This window comes from Platichthys flesus, chromosome 14 (assembly GCF_949316205.1).
Source record: "Platichthys flesus chromosome 14, fPlaFle2.1, whole genome shotgun sequence".
Lineage (NCBI taxonomy): Eukaryota > Metazoa > Chordata > Actinopteri > Pleuronectiformes > Pleuronectidae > Platichthys > Platichthys flesus.
Genome location: NC_084958.1, coordinates 2,288,815 through 2,314,245, shown reverse-complemented (window position 1 = coordinate 2,314,245; position 25,431 = coordinate 2,288,815). Strand labels below are relative to the sequence as shown.

At 41.0% G+C, this 25,431-nt stretch overlaps 1 protein-coding gene across 1 annotated transcript in view; it reads left to right on the top strand.

Annotated features, from left to right (window-relative positions):
• LOC133968931 (cadherin-6-like) overlaps nucleotides 1-25,091 on the top strand; it is a 38,200-nt gene extending 13,109 nt beyond the window's left edge. The window contains exons 4-10 of the mRNA XM_062405189.1: nucleotides 310-497; nucleotides 2,583-2,833; nucleotides 8,582-8,718; nucleotides 10,654-10,775; nucleotides 16,798-16,915; nucleotides 17,485-17,736; nucleotides 21,785-25,091. Of these exons, the coding sequence (XP_062261173.1) occupies nucleotides 310-497; nucleotides 2,583-2,833; nucleotides 8,582-8,718; nucleotides 10,654-10,775; nucleotides 16,798-16,915; nucleotides 17,485-17,736; nucleotides 21,785-22,332 (1,616 nt within the window). The 3' untranslated portion in view covers nucleotides 22,333-25,091. The remainder of the gene's footprint in view (nucleotides 1-309; nucleotides 498-2,582; nucleotides 2,834-8,581; nucleotides 8,719-10,653; nucleotides 10,776-16,797; nucleotides 16,916-17,484; nucleotides 17,737-21,784) is intronic.
• Nucleotides 25,092-25,431: the final 340 nt, after the last annotated feature.

Sequence of the window (25,431 nt, the reverse complement as noted above, 5' to 3'; positions counted from 1 at the left end):
GCGGCCATAATACTTAAGTACTTACATTAATATGGGAGTAATAAATCAAGGAAAATACTTACTGTTAATGCATTGATTGATTGACATTTCAACCCACACATAAAAAAACACTTGACGTTGATGTGAATTACAGTTATTACAGTCATAACTCACACACAATAACAGGTCAACATTAGACAAAAAATGTATTTAAACTGTGAAATGTCACTGACTTAAGGATTGAAGTGAACCTTAGTCTCCTCACATGGATGTACATGACGGTGCAGACACCATAAAGCTGACCGTCAGGGATGTTTTCTGTGTTTTCAGGTATTTACCAATTCAGAGTTGCCGAGTCATCGAAATCTGGGGTCCCAGTTGGGAGAATTCAAGCCACTGACAGAGACACCGGGAAAAACGCAGAGATGTATTTCACCATCGTCAGTGGAGACGGCATGGACATGTTTGAGATATCTACTGACAAAATCACCCAGGAAGGAGTGATCACTGTCAGCAAGGTGAGCGGGAGCATGACCAAAATGTGGTCCCAGACCACTAATCGCATTTGTAGCACTTATCTGAAAACCAGGTTTTTAAATTACTTTTGCGTGTAAGACACAAAAGACATTTCAATCAGGTGAGACCAATTGAAGATGAACAAAATGCATTGTCATGCTCATGAAAGTCTATTGAAAAACGAATTCCATTGGATTACCATAAACATTCCACAGTCAGCTGATTAAGCGGGGGCGGGGCAACAGAAAATTAATTGTGAATGAATAACACCATCATATCCCAGTTACCTTTGGCAGATGTGGCAGAGTCTGTCACATCAGTGTCCTAGTGTCATTGCTGTTACCTTTAGATGGAAACGGAAAGCCATAAAGCTGTCACTAAGATTAAAAACGTCTCATTCAGGGAACAACTAATAATAATTTATGTTATTTGCGTTTGTTATTTCACGGCCTGCATTTATGTAGTATGTGCATATTTTGATTATAATAGAAAAAAACATTAATATAGCATTTCAACAAAAAGAAGCATTGAAGCATACACACACATGCACACATACACACAGTCCTATATTAAATCAGTATAAATAATAAATTGATCAAATGTTTGCATGGCTCTTTTCCTCTTTTCGTATTTCGGTTGGGGGCTGAAAAGTTTGGGACCCCTGTTGTGTTAGAGCTTTGTAAAACCAACAAAATAAAAAGCTGAATAAACTTCATTAGCTGCACATGGAATGGAGCAGAATGAAATCTCACGAGTGTGCATCAATTGTTGATTATAGATAAATCTGCTGCTTTTCTGATCCTCATGCTCAAATAAGGCGTCTTTTAATTATCTTGATATCTTTTTCACAGCATTGGTTGAATCAAATTAATTCTAAAGTAGTGATTCAGCAGTTCCCACACTTTCTACTCATACGGATCCTGCCCACGTAGTCTGTTTTACATGTACTGTTAAATATGCAAAGCCCCTGCATGCTTGACAGATGAAAGAAACCAAATTAAACTTCTTCATCTTTACCTTCCCAACCCTGTGCAGCAGGCACTAATGCACTGGACTAGAGCTTGTTATGCTGCTGAGTTTTGAAAATGATTCACAGTGTCCTCACCAAGAGTGTGTTTACCGATGTTCACTCACAATTGATATTTAGAAATTCTTTTGTTCCTCTTGCTGACACAACCTCAGAAAATTCTGCAGGCTTTAACAAGAAGTAATGATGTTCTGTCAGCAGGATGTGAGATGAGAACAATATCCAGGATTTCTTCAAGGAAGCAGAGGCAGTGCATGTCGAGCTGTTCAAGTCAATCTGAAGCTTTGTTCTTGTTTGAAACAACAACCATGCAGCGTTGCCACAGTCGATGTCAAGGAGCAGATTTCACCAACATAATTTGCACTTTTGAAAAACTATTTCAATTTGTCATCAGATAGAATCAGCCGACTGCTTTTGTCACAATTTTATTAATGTTACATTTTCCACTCTAACCACATGTGCTGTTCTCATTTTGTTATCATTCAGACAGACTTTAGCCCCCAGATGTGCTCTTACATTCCATAAACCCTGCCTCTGATGCTCAATTTTCAGATATCAATTTAGATCATATATTGAATCAGATCCTATATAAGCAGAAGATGATATAATAATAATTCAGTCTTTTACCGTCCATTCTGTTTCATTATTTGACATTTGACATTTTATTATGATATCACACTCATTAAAACAGGTCCAGAACGGCTACAAACATAACAAGCACATAATGAGCCCACAGAGAATCAGGCACAGCTCTGTATCGTCATCAGCATGTTAGCACAGTGCTTATCACAAAAGGAATATGTCAATGTTTTATGTTCAAATTGTTCGGCTGGCCCCAAGTGTCCAGCAGGTTTCTGTGGCCAGTTATTATTATTTTCATTCTTCTATTCAGAATCATTTGTGGCAGCTCTTGGCACTCAAGCCTGTCTATAATATATAGACAGGAGGTTCAGATTCAACTTTGCCGTTCAGTGTTGATGTTCCTGTTACTTCCTATTACTGTAAACAGTCCTCTTACAACCCTCCTGTGTTTACGGTGTTCCTCTCTTTGCCTCTGCAGCCTCTGGACTTTGAGAAGAAGCCATCATACACTGTAGAGATCCAGGTCCAGAACACCCAGGTGGACCCTCGCTTCATGTCCGCAGGTTCCAAAGACATGGCCACGGTTCGAATTGGCGTGGAGGACGTGGACGAGCCTCCACTGTTCGACAAGGCCAGCTATCTAATGGAGCTGAAGGAAGATGCTGAGGTGGGCGTGGCCGTGGGCCTGGTCAGCGCCATGGACCCTGATGGAGCTCGCAGCATGGTCAAGTAAGGCCATCCTCACTGAACTCTATTTTAGTTTTAGCCATTTCTTTTCAAGCCTCATTGACTTTTTGATGTGCTGTCCTTTGGATTTTTTAGAGACATTTGCAGTCTCACTGCACATTCCCTTGACTGCAGATAAGATGTAGCCCTCAGCAGGTTGGTCCCATTATAAGGCATTGCTGGTTTTGTTTTGACCGAGTGCGGTGGTGTAGCGGTGCCTGGCGAATTGGGTCTTGTCCTTTTTTTCTTCTTTTTTGAATCAGCCCTTCCAACAAATAATATAAACAGAGACATGTATACTTGCATATTTAGTTCACCTAGAAATGGGCAAATTGTTACTTAATTTCTGATGCAGATGCAGATTTTGCATCAATACTGGCTCACAGACTCCATGGTGATGCAGTTATCTGATGATGCATTTTGAGTCAAGTCAGTTGTCTATGGGCCAGTAGTTTCTTTTATAAACTCTCCCAAGGATCAGTTGATTTGTAGCAGACCAGAGTGGGCCACCATTACAGAAATTAACATTATTTATCGTGGGGCAGTTTGGAAAAATTATCGTATAAATTCTACAGTTTGCAAATATGACAAAATACATAGTTCACTTCAGGTTATTATCATAATTAACAAGGTTCTGCCTTTAAAAAGTACTCACCGAGGTTGATTCTTCAATTTAAATTGTTGTACAAGAGGGAGAATCAGCACAGAGGACGCAGAACGTTATGAAAAATCTGCTGAATTTTTTTGTTGTAGCTCGCATGTTGGAATTTCTTTAGAGTATGAATTTTTTTTTTTGTTTTTTAATGCGTTTGGTTAATCACGAGTTTAGGTAAAGGGCAGGTGATATTTTTTACCTGGAAGACAAAAAACAGATATGATCCATAATACTCCGCCTCTGATTGGCTTACTCTGATATTCTGTTCATAACTAGGCAGAGTAAGGCGGGTTATGCTTTCACTGTCCTGGGATTGACTTGCTATCAACATCAGGAGGTAGAGAAATCTGGACAGATGAGGTGAATCCATGAAGTGTTACTTAGTCCGGATGGGATGTTTCTGTTTTAACCACTCAGATGAATTGGGGTGTATTTATCCATTTGAAGATCCAATAAAATCAAGTGTATTTGCTTAAAGCTATATCGTCAAAGATCATGGTCACACTTTCCAACAACAGCAGAAAATCAAACACAAGAGCTACACATTTGAACAGAGGAGCCTCCATTTTATCTGCCAATAGCTGGTAGGCGACAAACAGTTAGAAAGTCAGGTTTGTATGTTTGGTCAGTCCTGGCTCTACCGGGTCTCAGCCAGCCACTGCAGCCGCCAGTAGAACCCACTCAGATACCTGAGAGAATATCCACTTCAAATTGCCAACAATTCCCAAAATGAGAAAACTTTCTTTTAACAGGAAGAGCCTCTGTAAGAAGCAGAGTTGGGGCGAGCGGATAAAAAAAGGGGGAGAGTCAGAGGAGGGGTGGGTTGAAAAGAGGGGAGAGAATAGGGATAGAGGGAAGGCAGGAGAAGTTGTGTAACTAACATATTTGAGCTATGTGACAAAAGACGAATTCAAACTTTTCCTCCAAACCTCATTGTCACGATCCATCTCAGTAAGAGAAATAAGCAGGAGTACATCTGAACATCACTGCGTCTCAGATAAGACCGTGTACCATTGAAACGTGGAAGACCATTTCTGGAGCGCAGGGCTATAATTTTTGAAAGTTTACATATCTGTGCTTTTTGCTGTTATTTTTTTGAAATCTCAGCTCAACGACACTTGAGTTGGATAAAGTTTGACTTCAAATGGACTTCGATTCTCTAAAGGCCTACAAGGGTTCTGATAAGAGTGTGAAAACTGTGTAAACAGAGGAGAACTGTGGAGTAGGCTAAAAGATAGGAGGTACAGTGATCACTGTTAAGATCATAAACCAAGCTGTCTGTGGAATATACAGCTGTGTGTAATAACTGCAGAGTATATACACAACAGAGACCTGCACCTACAGGCTGTATTCAAACGCAGCTGCCTCACTGTAGCTCTGTTCATTATTGATGCTTGGCATTAGGGTAGTTTGAGCTCTGTGGCTCTCCTGTTAGTAATTGTCCATTTCTCAAATGGCATCAGTGCATCCTGGGAATTTTCTGATGTTTACAAAATAAAAAGCCCAAGGCCCTCAGTAATTTGCTCTGCTGCTGCGGGTATTGATCAGGAGTTACAAGACTGTTAAGATAAGTTGAAACTTTCCTGATCTCTCTAGGCAATTTGTGCTGTTGCCAAAAGAAAATGGAGCAGTGTAAATAAAGAGGGGATGAGGATTAAATAATCATAGAGTTGGATAGTGCACACAATTCAAACACCAGGCAACTAAATCAGCATGTGGAAAAAACTTGACTTGTCAGTAACATCATGCTACTCAATGCTAACAACACAAGCTATTATATAAAAGCCCAGACTCCACTGATTCCAACCAGGGCCTATCTTTATTATCTTTCTGTGATCAAAATTCACTGTGCCAGTAGCAAAAGAAGGGGATATATAGCGACATACATAGATGATGTCTTCACTATTTTGTTGGACACCATAAGTTAGTTCATAACTAAACTGTTGCTGTGTGAAATGAAAGTGTCCATGCAGCAGCAGAGTAGAGTAGTAAAGTATCTACGACAGTTGACAGACATAACATGGAGGATTTGGTGTCAAAAGGCATTTAAAGGCTGTAGATGTTGTAAACTAGCCGACATGGGCAACACAATGACGACAACAGGGACACAGACAAAGAAGTTCATGTCTTTGGAAGAAAACGAGCTAGCGAGAGTGGACACAGCACAGTGTCCACTGCACACAACAAACAACAAATGCCTACTTAGATCATATATGAGAAGTCTTAAACTATTTCTGATTAGTATGAAACTTAATCTCGATAAATTTGAATGAGGCCACCACGTTTTAAATAATTAATGTGACACAACTTGAAGCACTTGTGAGTCTGGGAGTGAGGCTGCCCACAGTAGGTCGTCCTGAGAAACACAGTGACCACTGAGCAGTAGCCTACATAGTTGTATAATGCACAAAATCTGAATTGAGGATTATTTGTAAACGAGTCTTGAGTAATTGTTTCAGCCCTATAGCGTGTAGTGTAGTGTATTGAAGTGTAGTGTGGTGTGGTGTGGCACAGACTGAGTAACAAAAGGAAGTAATCATGATATAGGTATGTCAGCAGAATAAAGTGGAAGCTGCCAGCTGGAACTCCATCTTTATTTCTTGACATTCAAAGCAGGGGAAGTGATGAGGAACATATTCCAATTAAAACAAGCATGGGACAATGGAGTGCTCTTAAAATGATGTGTCACAAGAGGACACACACACACACACACACACATACAGACACACACTTAAACCCAATTCCAATTATGTCTGTGTTGTGCATTTGCGTATGTGACTACATCATCTATTCACACTGTGTCAGTGAACTGTTATTTTACTGCTAAGTGCTTCCTAATTATGACCAAGCGTGGATGTAGTCAGACAATGTTTTCTTTCTTATATGGGAAACAATAATTAAGATTGAATGGTACACAATTAGCTGCTGATAGCTGTTTGATGATATGTTTTTGAGTGGATTGTGAAACTAGCCTTGATCCAGGCACTGACGATGTTCACATGGAGTACAATGTGAGGTTCCTGTTCACAGAGCAGTTTGCCACCACGTTGACAGGCAGGCGGAAAAAGACAGAGGCAAAGGCATCTCAGTTCTATTATCTATGGAGTGCTGTGAAGCTGTGAATAGCTGCATTCAGCAACTAGTTCAAAAAAAGAGAACGCTCTGAGAGCAGTCCACAGTCAGTGGCAGGGATTTTCAAGTAGCTGTGATGTTTTGAACAGGCTATAGTTAGATTAAATAAGAGGGGGGAGGATGGAATGCTGCGACTCACAGCGAAACAGTTATTTGATTCCAGTTGTTAGAACATCAAGCTCGGAGGAATTTTTTCTTGACCGAACTTACGTATTTTAGATTTTTTCAGTACAGAAATTCCAGCCTCTTTCAGATTAAAAGGGGATGCAGGTTTTTTTTTTCCTAGGTGCTATTCTAGACCGGCGAGTCTGCTGTGGGAAACAAATCCCTGATTTAGAAGTTTTAACAGAAACTAAACACTGCTCAGCTCTCTGTAGTATTATGACGAAGTATTTTACAGTTCTGTAAAGTTATCACTGTGACAATTATTTAATTGGTTAAATATATTAACCATAAATGTGCCTTTGCAAATTGTACCCGATACCACATTGTGCTCTGACTTTTTTCTAAACTTTGAGAGAACTTGCAGTAATTTCCCTCCAGGGTCTCCCTGTCTTCTACTCCTCCATTTTCCTCCTAAGGGCAAGTTTGGGTCTTTCACTCTTTGATGATAAAATTACAACTTTCTCAAAACACAACTTCAGCTCAATTTGTGTCACCTATAGAAGAGTTAAAATCTTATAAAGGAAAAAATAAGCAAGTAATCTGATCATCTGCACCACATTGTACAAACTCATAGATCTCAACACTATACATTTCTGAAACATTATTTCCTGAAAAACTACAAAAAGTCAAGGGTAAAACCCCCTTTTTAGTGGATCTTTACCAAAATGTAATGTGTTCTTCTTTGGCTTCTCTGGCAATTTGGCCATGTTAATGAAAGTTTTAAAACCTCCTCTGTTGTTATTTAAGAAATAGTTGGATTAGAGCTTCCATGTAAACTCTAATTAATAGAGATTCATATCAGTTTAATTCATTTCAATTTTACCTAAAGGGTATATCGCAGAGCAAGACAGAGACCTTATCATATTTAAGGGGGAAACCTAACAGTTCCCCAGGGATCAACTAAGGCAAAACAAATATCTCCTTGTGAAAAAGCAGAGCCATACACAAACAAAGATTTCAAGAGAGCTCTTCGTAATAATGGCCGATGCTGATGTCAATGTGCTTTAAACTAAAAGAAGAAGAAAAAGAAGAAGATACATTTATTGGTCCCACACACATGCACTCAAAGACGAAATGCAAATGGGGGGACATTTGTTCTCTGCTATGACCCATCTGGTGAACACAGGAGGACACACAGAGCAGTGGGCAGCCATGCACAGCGCCCGGGGAGCAGGTGATGGGGGAGTAAGGTGCCTTGCTCAGGAGCACTTAGACATTGGGGTGGGGTAGGCACTTAGACAGTGGGGAACAGATCCAGGTGTTGTCCGTCCAGGTATGTTTTTGTGTTGTCACTCCGTGGAGTCGAACTGGAGACCACTGTTGGATTCTCTGCCCATAGTCCAACTTTCTGCCACTAGTCCAAAACAAGTGATCTCCCCAGCGGAATTAATACTTTCCATCCTGCCCTGTCTGCTGCACCCCCCTCACCTGAATCCACCGTAGAACTTGTTCCTGTTGTGAACGCATCTGAGTGAAGAATGTCCGGCTGCGCTGTTCATGTGTGAAAGCAAACTTGTGGACAAAGTCTGATCCCATTTCTCCCGAAGTCATGTCTGAAAATGGTTTTAAACAGCTTTACAGGCTCAGCCTTATCTACAGCAACTTCAAAGCCCAGAAAATCTCTGTCGCTTTGCCTATATCGTCATGTGCGTGCCTCCATCATAGATTGAGAGAAATAAATTATCCTCCTTCCTGCAGTTACCACCTGGTAGGGCTCCACCGAAACAAAGGTTACTGCGGTTCATCCCACCAACTGGCTTAACTTAGCCCCTTCCTACCCTCTCTCTCATTTGTTACAGGTACTCCATCGATCGTCGCACCGACATGGACCGCCTGTTCAACGTCCATCCGGGGAATGGGTCTGTGTTCCTGCTCAAACGCCTGGACAGGGAGGAGACTGCCTGGCATAACATCTCAGTCATTGCCACTGAGTTCAGTAAGTGCGGCATGTGCAGGATGAGTTGTAGATATCATGTGATTTGTTGATGTGGAGTATAAATGAATGAAGCCAGAAACATTCATCACCGAGGGAACACAGCGACAAGGGCTGTAACACTAATTACAGCATCCAGGACTGGCTGAGTGGGAAAATGGGAATGCATCTGTTCATCTCTATAACAAAATCTCATTTAGCTATCTAAAAAACGTTGGGTTTTTTAGATCTCATCTGGGATTCCTGCTACCACTCCAATAAAATGGAAGTAATGGAATTTCATTGAAGCTCCTCAGACAAACTGAAAAAAAGTATAATACAAAAAACAATATCCTGGTCGCATTGGATAATCCACAGACCTGTGGACGAGGGGGCGGCATGGCCTAGGGTAAAGAGAGTGTGTTCTGCAACAAGAAGGTTGCCGGTTCGAATCCCACTCTTTCCCATCTGCATGCCTAAGTGTCCTTGGCAAGATACTGAACCCCTAAAAAATGGCCCCTCATGAATGTTGAGTGTACTAAAAAAAGTTAGTTGCTTTAGACAAAAGCGTCAGCTAAATGACATGTAATAATGTAATGTAACGAGTCATTTCTACAGAAATAATTATTTAGGAAATCATTGAAAAGTGTCAGTTTTCAATGGTGTGAGGAGCCCCACTTACTTTTCCTGACACCATGAGGAGGGATTCATTATTTCCTCATTCCTGTTCATAACAGCAAGTATTATTTATATCTGGTGAGCATACGAAGGAATAATCAGTCAGTCACACCTCTGAGGGACCTTGACACACTGTCACTTACACTGCTTGCTCCTGATTATCCCTCCACAGCCAATATGAAGAGAGAGAACATGTGTTGAAACAGAAGAAGCCCTGTTGTTTTCAGTCACGCTGTGCTGTATTAAGTCACTGTTGGACACTGATGAATTTGTGGTAATCAATGAGAAAGCCTATAACAAAGTAAATAATGACAGGAAGCCTTTTGTTTCTTTTCTTTTTTTTTTTACCAGTTTCAGGTTTCATTAACATCAAATACCTCAGCTTCCGCAAACAATTTCACTCAGACACAAGTGTGAAATGGAAGCCTGATTGGTTTCCTTGCTTCAACTGAGACACGCTGTGAAAATTACAGGACGCTAGAAACCATTGGCTCAGACATTGGCTGAAGAAATATGGCCATTTTCTGAATTTGATCTTGAAACCTTTTTTTCCCCTCTTTCATGTTTAAATTTTCCATCTTTTATGTTCACATAACTGAAGTTACTGAGACAACATGTGAGCGGGAGGGAGAGCAGTGAAAATGTCAAAGAAAAAATGTAAAGTAATATAGCCTGAGTGTTGACGTGTAGCCTACACAGAGCCCTACACCGTACCCTGTCGTGCATATCCTGTAACATTGAACTACACGTCAAGGCTACGCAGAAGAATGATTGGTCCGCTTGGTAACATCGCATATCTGGCAGAAACACCGCCATGTTTGTATTGAATTAAAGGAACAAACACGGAACAAACGTCATTCTTTTCTTCATTCCATTGCTTTAAGAAAAGGTAATTATCTTCAACATCTATCAGCTCCAACTCCAACACGATCCGATAAGTAACACTTGCCATTGTTCTGAGCTAAACAGAGATGCCAGAGGGCTTTTAAATAAGCGGACCACAAAATGGAAGACACTCCACACAAGCATAGAAAATCTACCACCCCTATCATTTGGGTGGTGTAATTGCATCACGACTCACAGTCAGCCTTGTGCCTAGGCTAAGTGCGTACCTACGCCGTAGCTTTGGCACGGGAGCATGAACAGCCTTAACTCTGTAACTTCATCCATCATATGGGGTTGACCAGCAGACAAAAACACAAACCAGCTGAGGTGATACTGGGGAGCTCCTAGTGTGAATGCGTTTCCTCAGCATAAAGCCGTTTCTCTGTTTGCCTTCAGATAATCCCCGTCAGAGCAGCCATGTTCCCGTCTACATCCGCCTGATGGACATCAATGACAACGCTCCCACCTTCGCCACTGTTTATGAAACCTTCGTCTGTGAGAGAACCAAGGCTGCTCAGGTAAAAGTCTTATCACTTCACATATATGAAAAAAAAAAACATACTGTATCATTTTAGACAAGGGAAATGTATGGTTTATTAAACCAACTACATCCGGCCCGGGTGGCATCCAGATTGGTTGTCTTTCTAACCAGCTAAAGCCTGGGGTTAACCTTCTCGAATATTTTGAACTTGGTGCTGGCTGAAAAGATGGACACTGGTCCCTTTTGCATTGTGACCTCATCAATCTTCACACCCAGCTACACCTGAATTAAAGAGGACAGCGTTGAATAGATATTAATCTGACACACTGAAACAATGCTGCACTTACATGCAGCACTTGGTAGTTTGGCTTTTTTAGAGCAAATTGTACTTACTTGATTCTTGCTGTTCTGGCTCTGTACCCTCATGGTTGATTGCACTTATTGTAAGCCAGATGAAATGTATTGTAATGTACAACAGCTGGAACTCCAGCACGTCTTTTTTTTCAGGATGTACAAAATATGACGCATGATGGCAGATTCTGACTCCTGCAGATGGCATGAACCAATCAGCTGCAGGGTTTTAACCAGAGAAAGCTCACCATCCTGTCCGTCTTTGTAAAATCATACAGGATGCTTACAACCACAGGCTACATTCACAGTACCAGGTTTCACTTTGAAAAACGATCACTTTTGCTACATTTGCATCTGACATCCATTCTACCAGAGTGTTCCTGACCCTAATATGGAGGCCTTTGGAACCACTGCTAATTGGGAAACTCTGGTGACACCCACGTTCTCTTCCTATTTGGCTTTTATCAGTCAGACTCATCTATCAGCTGTGAATTTAAACCTATTCAGTAACAGGTCCACCTTGTCATCAGCCAAAGAGAAGAAATCTCTGATCTCTCTTTCACCATTGCTTCTCGTTGATAGTATTTGTTTCCTGTAACTGATCAACCATCTGCAGAGTGGGCAATTTGCCTGCTGTTACACAAAAACATAGAAGTGTGGACGGCTCCACAGAGTCGTATTAGGGACTTGTGCTGCTTTGCCTTGCACAGTTTTTTCCTGAGTGCAGACACTGGCTTACAGAGAGCACATTAACCAAACAGCCAGGTTTTGCTTTCATTAAGTTTCTCTCAGAATTAACATAAATTAGTAGCGTCATGCCACCAGCTACATGTGTTACTTGTTACAGTCAGAGCTTCTGAGAATTCTGTTACCCGAGAGTTTTGTATATTTCGCTTTTCAAATTAGGAAGGAAAAAAAGGTTCATTAAAAAATGCTTATCCCTGCAGCATAGCATATCCAAGTGTTATACCAAAATAGATTGCAGTCCAATAACAGCCTCACTGTCTTTTGTCTGTGCTTCTTGTGGCAAACAGTAACTGGGTTTTTTAAACACAGGTAATTTCCCTGTGATCATTGAAAGTGCAGTTGTGGCCCCATCCCAACTCATTTAGATAAGAGCCTGGTCTTGTAGGTCCTGAAGAACTGCCCAGGGATGTTGCCAGGATGGTGGTGACACCTACCATTATAGACTTAGCTCTAACACACACCCCCAGTCTGCTTTCATTGACGGGACTTGTGATGTCCCAAGCCTGAATGATAGAGTCAGTGTGGACAAGAACAGTACAATGATTTGTAGGTTATGAGTTCAAATGGATTCAGATTCAGAGACAGATTTGAAATTAGACTTATATACACAAACTGCTGTTGTTATGTAAGACTCTGTAAGAAATACAGGAGCTTTAGGTCGAGGTTGAGTGTGGCTCTTTCAATTTACAATCCTAACGAGAGGTGCATGTGGTGTTGAGAGGAGATTTGATGTGTTATCAAATTTTGAGTAATTGAAGTTAATTGAATGTTTTCTGTTTTGATTTCTATCAGTTGTCATAACATTCCATTCACCAAGGTCACTGCTGAGACAGAACAAGCGAATGAGATAGAGATCCTCCCCTCAGTCGCGTTCACATTACCACAGAGATCTGTGGAGCATTCAGGTGAGGGGTGGTGCAGTATGAAGGAAGTGGGATGAAACATATTGATTCTGCCGCAGAGATCATGTGTTTGTGTTTACAGCACATCAGCACAAGTCCTTTGCACCTAAATATCTTTTGACTTCATGAGATATTTGTATTGTTTTTTGCTTGTCATACTTCATCGACATGCCCACTTGCTCATGGTGAATCCTGCTGAGAATCTCCCGCTGTTTCTCTCGTGGGCTCATTTAGACATTTGGCTATTCGGTTACTGGCTGAGAATGGTAACCAGGTTACGAACTGATACAGGTTCATCGATGATCAGATCAGCAGAGCAAGGAAACAGGACTACAGGCAGACTAACCAGGAGGCCGCTGTAACCTGAAGCAGCCAATGACACCGGATGTCTAAATAAAACGTACAATACTTAATCTGGGTATTTAATTGGCATAAAAAGAGTCAAATGTTTTGACCTGGCTCATAAAATACTCATTATGTTCTAGTCCTTTTTGCAGAATTATGCAGACAATTGAATAGAAAATGCACTTCCTGACCTCAGTGGTAAGATGTTGTGAAATGTAACATTAAGAAACATTTATTTCTGTGTACTCTTCCTTAACACAGAATGGCAAATATATTGTGTTGAACTGCTGATTTTCATTAATTCCTATTAGTTGCATTCTCTGATATTTTATCAGCTCGGAAAACTAAACTTGAATGACCTCCAGCACAGAGGGGAAACTGGGTCTACAGCCTTCACACAGCAGGTGGTACTGTAGTTATTGTGCACTGATGCTTTTATGAATCACTTATGGGACATGCCAAGTCCAAGAGGCTAAACTGAGCTGATAATCCCCTTTTACAAACAGGGAAACATAGCATTTGCGTAGAATCATCATACTACCACACTGACCCTTGTACTGGGTTCTACAAATGTAGGCCAACATGTCTCCTGGTTTTATTACTCTTTATATCAAGAGTTTTAGACTTTTTGATATGCTTTTTTGTTACAAATCTCAGTGTTGACATACAGTAGATAATTTTAATTCCCCTGCACCTTAATAATGGACTGACTTTACAGTCTAAGAGGAAATTACTTTGTCAGACCTCTGTAGCACTGAAAGCATCAAATATTGTATCCATAAGATATTTGAATTTGAATTATTTCAACTTATGTGATTAAAGTGCTGAAGCTTATACATTTTTCACATTTCAACACATACACAGTACTCTAAAACAAATACATCTGCAGCTGAGAAGCTGATTGGTAGTGGTTCTTCTCTTTTGTTTGCTGATGAGCTACTTTGTCATGGTGGGAGCTTTAATACATCTAGTATTGTAGGTAGGGTTTACACACACACACAGACACACAAACACACAAACACACAAACACACACACGCACAAACTCTATCATAGTCGAGACATAGGACACTAAACTGACTTCCATTCATTTCTAAAGGACTCCAACAATAACCATAACTACAGCTTGTGTAACCATGAACCTTAAAATATGTCTTCACTCTCATGTTATGAGAATATCAGTCCCAATAATGGGACTGTGTACATTATGTGTAGGTGTGTAGGTCCCCACTATATTGTTTAATACCAAACATTCAAACGGACACATGCGCACACATGCATAAAGCATACACACGACAAACAAATACATCAGACAATTAAAAAAAAAAAAAACTAAAACAAAACAAACAACATGTTAAATATTAGACGACAAAACACAATTAGGTGCAACTACACAGCTGATTACCACACATGCGCACGCCCAACATCATCTTGATGTTCTTCACTATGGTGGCTTGTTGCCACTAATCTCCGCACATCCCTGTCATCCTGCCATCCGTTCATCCTTTAATTCCTCTGCCCTTTCATCTGTCCATCAATGTGAATCATCAGTATTTGTTCGCTAAATATTCTCTGCAGCTTCCCTCTGTTTACGGATTTGTTCAGTGTATGTGCGCATGTGTGTTATTGGCAAAGATCTTTCTTAAAGCCTAGTTTATCATTTTCAATTAAATAAGACTAGTTAAACGAGTATTAAAAAACATATATGATCATCAGCTGATAAGTGACAGAAATATGCAGCACTGTAGTGTCCAGTATATGTCTTCTAAAGTCGCTATGATGGAAGTTTTATCAGTAGCCTGGTTACACATCCAGCCGACAATAAGCAGCATCAGCATTGTGACCTTGCAATCCTGTCTGTGTCCACCTGAAAAATACCCAGCTCTTTAGGTGCTAAATACTCCACTATGTTCACAGCAATTAATAAGTAACATGCAATACTTAATTGTGAGGAATATGTGGGCGTACTGCTGACAGCGGTGACCGACGCACAGTCTCACGTCCTCACATACTGGGGTCTGTTGGTCAGTTAGTCCAATATGCAGATGTGAGGTGCAGGTCCACTCCAGCATGCTCCAGTTTGTCCCTCAGGGATGCTGGTTGAATGGTGTTGAAAGCGCTGAAGAAATCAAAGAACAAGATCCTCACAGTGCTCCCAGGCTTCTCCAGATGAGAAAGAGCTCTGTGTTCTGGGTAGATGAAGGCGTCATCCACCCCGACGCTAGGGTCTATGGCACCAGCACCATGAAGGAGGTCCTCGATAACTGTGGTATTCTCCCCAGCACCAGGCCCAAGTTGAAGACCCTCTCCATAATCCCACACAGCTGGTCAGCGCAGGATTTGAGGAGCCGATGCCGTTGGGACCTGCCACATTTCTTATCTTCATCTCCCTGAGCTCTTTTCTCACCTGGTTTGTTGTGAGAGACAGACTGGAGAAGAGGTGGGGTGCTGGATGGACTGTGTCAGGGGGGGCTGGGATGCTGGTGATGGGCGACTTAGAGCTGAGTGCTGTGGGAAGGGGTTTGGAAGAGGAGGTGGTTTAGTGTACTGGGGGAGCAGACGAGGGGGGTGGCAGCTGGGTTGGCACTTCCGGTCCCCTGCAGACTGGGACTCATCTTTCTTGTGGCCAGAGATGGTTCTGAGGCCTCTCCAGACACCGCAGATGTTGTTCTGCTGCAGCTGCTCCTCCATCTTCCTGCTGTAGCTGTTCTTCCCCTCGCTGATCCACCTCCAGTTAATTCTGAACAGGCAGTATGGAAATGCACTAGTATAAAATCAAGTAGTTGAGTAGTTAGTCAAATATTACGATTATTTATTGTATATACTGAACTCCGGTTATAGATTGAAACCATTCTTTGCTTGTCTTTGGATTTAAATTTAGAGTTTGACAAACTGTTCTAGTTTGTTGAAGACCTTTAAAGCCATCAATCACATCTTTTATCGAAAGTGACTTACAATTAGTGAATTCAGCATCTATGAGGAGGCATAAAAAATATAGTTGAAAGCCCTAGTGTTAATTTCATAATTGAAGCTCATTTTACCCATGTACCCATGCTTTCTAAATTTGAATCCAGCAACACCCAGAAATCCACTGAGGATTTCACTGCTGTCAGGATTGTTGCCTCGAAATGAAGGCTTATACAAAACTTACCTTTGGAGTATGACACTCTCACCCTGTGTAGCTGTTCAAAGCTTGTAGCATACTTCTTCACAGAGAACAGCAGCTGTGCTCAGCTGGAATTTAGTCATCTACAATTGGTCCCACTGGTGACACGTTAACACTTCCCTACTGCATTAGCATAACCCACTGCCAAGGTGTTTAGTCCCATTTTAACTAAAGGAAATTATTTTGGAGAGCATCTAATTTAGAAGAATGAGAAGATCTTTATGAATATTAAACTGAACATTGACTTAGTTGAATTGGTTGTTGTCATTTACGACATCTGTCACAATATGCAATCTTTTAATTCTATATCAGTGTAATATATCTTTTTATGAGCTGAGCTGATGACAGAGATATTCATGGTTGATTTGGCACAGACATGTGATGCTGATAAGATCCCAGCTTCTCTGTTTGCAGCTTTACATCACAGCAGTGTTTACTGGCACTGTGAAAGGAATCTCTATCCCGCCAGTCTTTTTCACTCATTGACTGCTCTTAATTCACTTAACTCCACCGGGGTGTTCATGTCAATGTATGTTGTTGTCTCCTACAGCGGATCCAGACGGTGAGCGCGGTGGATGCTGACGAGCCGTTGACAGGACACAAGTTTTTCTTCAGTTTGGCTCCTGAGGTGATGCACCGCAGCAACTTCACTGTTCGAGACAATGGAGGTAGGTCACACCTTATTACTGCAATAGATCAAATTACACATTTTACAGAAGAAGAGGACATGATACAAGGGAATTTACTAAATATCAACATCTTCAGCCATGGAATAGCGTTTAGTTTTTCTCAATTAACGCTCAACGCTGGGGAGAGTAAATTCTTGCTGATCATCAAAGATACTGGAAATCCCAGAATGACATACTGTCTCTGGCAACAGAGAAGCATAGTTACACAAAGTTGCTCTTTATTACAGTATCTTTAAGACAGCTTTTTTTCTGTTATGTGATTAGCTTTTGGTGTTTAGCCAAATATATATTTATGATATATGATTTTTTATTGTGAGCCTTTTTATTTGTACTGAGATAAATTAATATATTGTTGCGGTCACTCCTTTCTCCCAACTCACACAACAGATTTCTCCTGATTCTTTCACTTATGCCTTGTTACACATTTCCCTTTGCAACATGGTAATAAAGTGATTTTTATTCAAACCTCTGTTGTGTGACAGTGTCTAACACACTGTGCGCAGCAGGTGTGCTGGAGTGATCTTCTAACAGGACTTTTTCTTGCTCAGATAACACTGCCAGCATCCTGACACGTCGAGCCAGTTATAGCCGCCTTCACCAGAGCATCTACCTGGTTCCTGTGGTGATCACTGACGGCGAGTACCCCATGCAGAGCAGCACCGGGACCCTCACTGTGAGGGTGTGCACCTGCGACCGCGATGGCAACATGGAGCTGTGTAATCCTGAGGCTCTCAGCAGCTCTCCAGGCCTCAGCACTGGTGCACTCATCGCCATCCTCCTGTGTGCCATCATACTGCTGAGTGAGTATGGGAAAATGTGTGTGTGTGTATGTTTGTGTTCGTCCTTGTCTCCCACTGTGTTCACTTCAGCAAATACATCTTTGTTGAAATGATTGAACTATAAAAGATGGACTGTATTTGTGTAAGTAAAGTTAAAATATGCAGAAAGTAAAGTAACAAGGCAAGAGAGTTGGCTGCCCACTGTGACAGAATAAATGTAAGTGATACAGCAGCAGAACCACATTGGCAGAGAAACTGCTATTAATGTGGATCAGCCAATAACTGATTTGCCCAAATAAGGTCAGCATTGCACCTATCTATCTCAGAAAGACAAGATATGATTCAGCTATTCTGTAATTTTTTAAGTAAAAAATAAAGGAAAGTCTTTATCGTGCACGACAGGTCAGTATTACACAAAATATGAATGTAACTCAAAAATAAAAGTATTGTTTCCCTTATAGACAACCTCATGTCAGTGACATATAGTCATACACTTACAAAATAAAAGACGCTGAAGGTTTCTCTGCCATCGCCCCTTCTTCCTGAGTCCTATTAGAGTCCTCCAATCTGAACAGCTCATCTCAGCATGTCATTCCATTGCAAATGTAAAATGAATGGTTGCCACCTGTTTCCAGATTCTTGAGGACATCCTCTCCAGATTCAGTATCTGCCCCAACTTGCTGTTATTTAGTTTGCAAGATGTCCTTCTTAAACTGGCAAAGTCAGGAAATATAAACACGGAGATAGACAATACAGGTTAGCATACAGTGTGTTGTGGAAACCAGACCTCCTGGACCCTCAGTTATTTTCTATTGAGCCACACAAATCAGACTGGCAATAGAATTTGTTTGTACACCTGAGTTCCCAACAATGGTACTCACACAATTCTACAAAACTAATTCAAATCTCAATGTGGCCAAAATGTCCTCCATTTTCAGGTGCAATTGTTAACAGAAAGAATGAAATGTAAAGCCAAAATGGCTTCTTTTCAAACATTGATTAAAACAAAATGTAAATGCCAGGAAATTTAAAAGAAAAGGAAAATATTTTTCTGCACAACTAGCAAATAGCAGAAAAAACTTGAATGACAGATATGAAATGAAACGTGCACACACAGCGTGCAACATGTTTGATCATGCTCGCACCAGCCCAGTGCAGTGGTTCCATTTGTATAGCATTGTTGAAACGAGCATTGAAGCCTTTCTCATTTGCTGTAATGGAAAACAATGTCAGTTTCGAGCTGCAGGCGGCTGCTGTTCGTCACAATCAAACCTTCTATGGAAATGAGTGCATCTCATCTGCCACCACATCCCCACTTATCCTCTTATTCATGCAGTGGTCACGGTCCAGTGGGCTGCTGGGAAAATGAATACATATTTATGCCTCTGAAGGTGCAGTCATTGCAGACTTACAATGACTGCTCATAAACACACACACACACACACAGCACAGGGATGTATGAAGACACACAGACAAGGGAGGTAGGCAGTGCTGAAATGCAGTGTCCACACTCCCCTTACATGAGTGCAGAGAGATGAGAGCAGCCGGCCATCAACTGGCTCCACTGTCCCACTTCAACACACTCATGGCAACCTGGCTAAGGCAATACTAAATGGTTATTTTAGTCAAACAAATATTCGTCAGCAGAATAAGCGATGTTATAATGAGTATGAGGGTTCCCGGAATTCACCTGTAAATTGAGAGATAATGATACAATATGACACCATGGGATACAACACTATACAACACTTCAGGACACAATAAAAATGATACAACACAGTACTGCACTACAAATCAATCAGTTAATCAATCAAATTGTATTTTTATAGCCCAAATTCTTAAATCACTATTTACCTCATTTAACAATCTGTACAAGGTTAACACTCAACTAGATGGATCCCTCTCCCAGGATGGACAGAAGTGCAATAAATTTGTGTATAGAGCACATCAACAAAATAATATTTACAACATGCATCAGTATACCCTACAATTATACAAACTGTACAATGTTAAATGATACTACCATAAAGAACATATAATAGAGTGTAACAATGGTACCACAGCAAACAAGTCAATATGATACAACACTATTGCATAAAGGAATACATTATGATATGACACTGAATGATAAATCATGATAAAACATCAATGCCATACAATATCATGCAGAACAATACAATAGAGTCACATTTTAAGACATCACCTCAACTCAGCTGTAGCTCGCTAGAAACAAAAAAGTACAGTACCAACCAAAATGAGGTGACAATAAATCACCTCCCTGACACTACACGTCTGCCAGAACTGCTTATAACAACATAATTCACACAAGTGTCCCATAAAACAAAGTTTTCATATAAGGACACAAATGTGGACGTAGAATAATAGCCAACAGTTCCATGGAGAGTTGAGGGCCAACTACATGATTGAAGAATTGGTACTTTCATTCAGTGACGGCCCTTTTAGTTATCTCATCTGGTCTGAAGAGACATTACAGCAGAGTGCAGAGCTATAACACTCAGTGTGTGGACACAAGTACATCAGCTCTACACCTAATCGTCCTCCTCTGAGAACATGTGACAGGACATGTTGCTCAAACTTGTGCAGAAGTCAGGTGTTGATACCAGAGCAAATAATTCACTTCAGTCCAGTTCCTCAGAGAAATCACATAGTGTGAGAAGTGAAATTATATTTAACATGTTAGTCAAAACATAGCCTTAAGCTGGAGTACTTTAATAGTGTATTGATCATCACCTCAGCCATCATATCCCCCCCCCCCTGTACATCATGTACTGTAAAACCTTCTTTATCCATACAAATCTTTCTTGTTCTGTGTTTACTTCTTGTTAATTCTCTTAATACGCTCACACAAATCACAGCCTGTCTACTCCTTTGTAGATGGTCCATGCATTGATTTGTGGTGCTGCTCTGTATGCATTGTTGCTTACTTCTCTTCCCTGACCTTAGCTACGCCTCTGCACTTTCTTGTTGCCACTCTTGCTCGCACTTGATTCACAGCTTAGCCATTCAAATGTTCTGCATGATTATTTATGGCTGAGCCCTCTCTGAAATCAAAGGCTGCTGTCCTTTGTGTCTGCCTGTAGCAGGCCTTAGCAGCCCTGGTGTTTTTCATTTTAGGGCTTTATGTGTCTGCACCTTGTTTAGAGACCCACGTGTTGGTCTGTATCCAGATTAGCTATGATACACATCTTCCCACTAAACCCTACTCTTTTATTTTATCATCTTTACACTATTGTGTTTCCTGTGACTAGTTTGAGATTAAAAGATTGTTACGGTTTATTACAAAGTGATGCGAGGCTGCTGAGCTCCTCCAGGCAGCCAACTCCAGTGTGCTGCTGCTCCCATGGCATAAATCCAACGCACCCTTTTAATGTTCTCAAGCTGTCAGTTCTGCTCGTGTAGCATTTCAAAGCTCCATCTCCACCCCAGCATTCACCTGTAGGCTATAAGTCTTATTATCGTCACTCCACGCTCCCTGGTGTGCTAAACTTGCTGCTACCATCAAATATCACATTTGTGCATATTCTACAATCACAAAACCCCTCAGGTTTAGGAAAATAACCATTTAGTTGTGTACTTGCAACAGGAGAGTATAAAAAATACCTGGAAACAAACAGGGCTCAAATTTGTGAAAGGCAAGAGGCAGTCAGACCAGACGCAAGGATTAAGAAATACCAAGACTTGTCCGTTTGAAGAGCTTGCATAGTTAGGTATCTACTTATATTTTCTAATACCTCTGTCATGCTTCTGTGTATTCAGCTGCCTGTTTGGTTTGTTGGCCACAACATCATTCACTCCACCCAGCAGTGCCACTGATGCAATTAAGGGTTTTTAATAGAATGTTGGCTCATTTTCAGTTGTCTGCTTCACGACCTGACATCACTGCAGCTCATTGTTCCTCAGCAATTAACTTGTTGAGTACATGTTTTCATATCCAATAAAAAAGAAGCTGCCGAAATAATTTGGTGTGGCTGTAGATTCTGCTATAGGATCAGTTTCCTGTGAACTTCTCTAATCCTGGACCTATCTGCCTATCTGTTGTCTCTTGCAGTGATCGTGGTTCTATTCACAGCCTTAAAACGCCAAAGAAAGCAGGAACCCCTCATCATCTCCAAGGAGGATGTCCGGGACAACGTGGTGAGCTATAATGATGAAGGCGGTGGCGAGGAGGACACCCAAGCTTTTGATATCGGAGCACTGCGACACCCAGATGCTGCCGCTGCCTTAGAGGAGGCTGCCAAGCAGAGGCGTGACATCATCCCCACTGACACCCTGCTCTACCCACCACACCGCCGACACGCTCCCGCTGCTCCTGGCCTCATCATGCCACCGGTCAGCTCGGCGTCACAGGACAACGGGGACGTACGCGAGTTCATCAACCAGAGAGTTCTGGAGAACGACTGCAACCCAACAGCACCACCGTACGACTCGCTGGCCACCTACGCCTACGAGGGCGCCGGCTCGGTGGCTGAGTCGCTGAGCTCACTGGGCTCTTTGTCCTCTGAGGCTGAGCAGGACTACCACTACCTTAGTGACTGGGGGCCTAGGTTCAGGAAACTAGCTGACCTGTATGGGGCCGAGGACAGTGACTTCTCCTAACGAAGATACCATGGAACCACACACACTCTCTCTCTCACATACACACACACACATAAACACACACACACACACATACAGTTTCAGTAACATTTTGATCAGTGCAGGCCTGAGGACAGCTGTGTCTCACTAGAAACTCAGTAAAAGAGATTGTAACTGTTACTCATGAAAATACAAAAACATGAAAAAAACAACTGATGTGCTGGCAGATGTTTATTCCATTTAATGGAATACGGTAATCCAGAGCCACACCTGATCTCTGACCTGACTTCACTGCACATGGAACTCACCAAGTCATTTTCCAAAGGAGACAAAAGTCCCTAAATATCTATATTTTGGAACTGTGAGGTAAATCAACCAGTGCAGGGGTGGATCCAAAGATCTTCAATTTCACCAGAGTGGACCTCTTCAGTGATTCATTTCAGGCCTGAATGGAGTTGAAAATCAAAATGGCACAGTATTTTGTACAGAGAATTGGAAATTAAGCTTTTGCTTTAATATCTCCTGGATTACTGAATAACTGTTCTACAGAGTGTTTCTTGTGGCTTTTAATGCAGGATTGAAGATGGACTGAATCGAGTGTGCGGAACCAGGTCGCTCAAAAAAAACATATATAAATGTAGTTATTTCAGGACTGGACCACACTCACCGCTGCAGATATGAAGTGAAGAGTGTGGGGAAGACACTTTTTTTTTCTTTCTGACTAAGTGCCCTTTCTGCTGCCCTTCGAGCTGAACTATAAACGCCTGTACGCTGGCTGACACTGGAGGGGGCTGCAACAACTTTTACATGATTGCTTTTTTTTTTGCTGTCTTGTACAAAATGACCATTCCAGAGGAGCTTTTCTGAAGGAATCCTCGCTCCTTGAAAGTCGCCTTCTTCGGGACACAGAGTAAAAGACAACTCGTATGAATAAATGCACTGATTTCTTTATGTAAACGCAGGTTTTTAGATTTGTTTTTCTTTGTGTTGCACACAAAAAGAAGATATATGTTAACAACATCATTCCTAGATTTTTTGCTTCTTGATTAAGTGTATATTGTGTCAGAACTGTGGTTGAACCTCATCATACTGGAAGAAAACAAAGTTTTTTTATCTGTGATTTTACTGGAGGTAAAACAAGAATTCAATCCAGTTGTCATACAGACAGATGCTCAATACGGGTAAAAACATGTCAATTGGGAAAATGCTTCACATTTAAATGAAGGACACAGAGAAACCTTGTCTTCACAGTAAGGCTCTCACTTTTATTTAGAAAATTCAGATGACTGTTTGAGCATGACTTCTCAACAATGACCAGGGAATCTAGCGATTTTTCAGGCTGCACAAATATAAAGCTGCACTAATCATTATTTGTATACAACAATAGATCAAAAGATTACAGGTAATATGAAGCGGGGCGATGAACACCAACTCTTCCTATCTCAAGTTTTTGGGTCTTTTAGCTCATTGTTTGGTTTTCATGCCAACGATTGCTCTGTTCTGGTTTAGCTTAATCAACTCTTATCAGGCTTATCTCCAGCAGCAGGCAGCAGTTTTCTATCAAACTCAGTGTACCTGACCTCTCCAGCACCAAACAGCAGGCAGACACAACTAGTGACCACCTCTTAAGAGTAAGTGGAGACCAAACCAGAGCTAAAAACAGAGTGACACTTAATGCATTCATGGGATGCACACACTTAACCCCAATTGGATGTTACTGTTGCCCCCTATCTGCAACAACATAAGCCACGTTAGGCACAACAACAATAACATAATAATCTTATGTCAGTGTTCAATCAGTACTTGTATATTTTTGGATGTAGTCTGTTTGTGATGAGACACTGCAGACGATCAGACCAGTATCAGTGTTACAGGGTAACATCACTCTGGGACTAGAATGTGTTGGTTGTGTTCAGATGAATGAAATAAATAAACAAACACAACAGACAGCCCACAGACAGACGCTAATCAATCCCCTTTCCGTATTGGTTCAAAGTTGACTTACTGAAAAGTGACAGACCTACTTCACAGCTGCATCTTGAATGTCTTTCAGTCACTGGTAACCTCATTTTCAGCTCGTATTATTTCCTGCCCACACCTGTTTTTCTGGCACGCGCCCGCAGTTTGAGGATGTGATTCAAATGTTTGTTCCCAGGGGTATTCTGGCACAGATTTCATTCGCTGCTCTTGTTTGAGAAAAGAGAAAAGAAACTTTGCTTACCTTATTATTTTGTTTTTGTTTTGTTTTGTTAGCTTCATTCAGCCCAACCTTGTGTCTCATTCCATACTTGTGGGGTTTTGTTGTAATGTTGTAATTAACCAACACTGTAAGGCAGTCATCATTTGCTTTGTTGCTATTGAAGAAAAAGGTTAAAATTCACAACAGTCAACCTCAGTGCCATGTTAAGAAAAACATTAGTTTCCCATTGAGGGATGAAACCATGTAGTCAGGATCATTTCATGTCATAGCAGGCGTTTGTATTGTGTTTTGGCTGTTCCAGTAAAAGCTGCAGTTTGCTCCAGTTGTGTTTTGTGACTGTGGTCTGCTCTGAAGGCTTAATACAAAAATGTCCACATATTTTTCTTTTATTGTAATTCATTCTTTTTTGTACCAAATATTTATAGGACACAATAATGACATTCCTGAAGGGAAAAAATCGAAACAACCTTCAGCTTCACTGTTTTTTCATGTATTTTGGAGGTGTAAAACTTGCTGTAGGCAGTCTACTGTCTGTATATGATGATGTATTATCAAGTTGTTTAATTTTATCAAAATAAACTTTTACAGTTAAAATGTTAGATTTTTTGGGGGGATGAGTAACAGCCGCTGGAAACCATTTTCATCCTTCTTACATCTGTCTCCTGCTCACCTTGCTCATTAAAATAGTCTGTTTATAAAAAGAGAAATTAAATCTCCACTGAGAAGAAAAAATATCCCTTTCTGCTGCCATTCCAGTTATTTCTTCCACATCCAGCAACAGAAGCAAACTGCTCTGAAGCTTTATGTAAGATTGCCCATGCATCTTCTTAACGCTTTAAAGTGCACTATGTAATGGCCAGGAAAACTGGAAGAGAATTTCTGGTTTCCACCAGGTGGAACTCAATGTTTCCTGTGTCCCT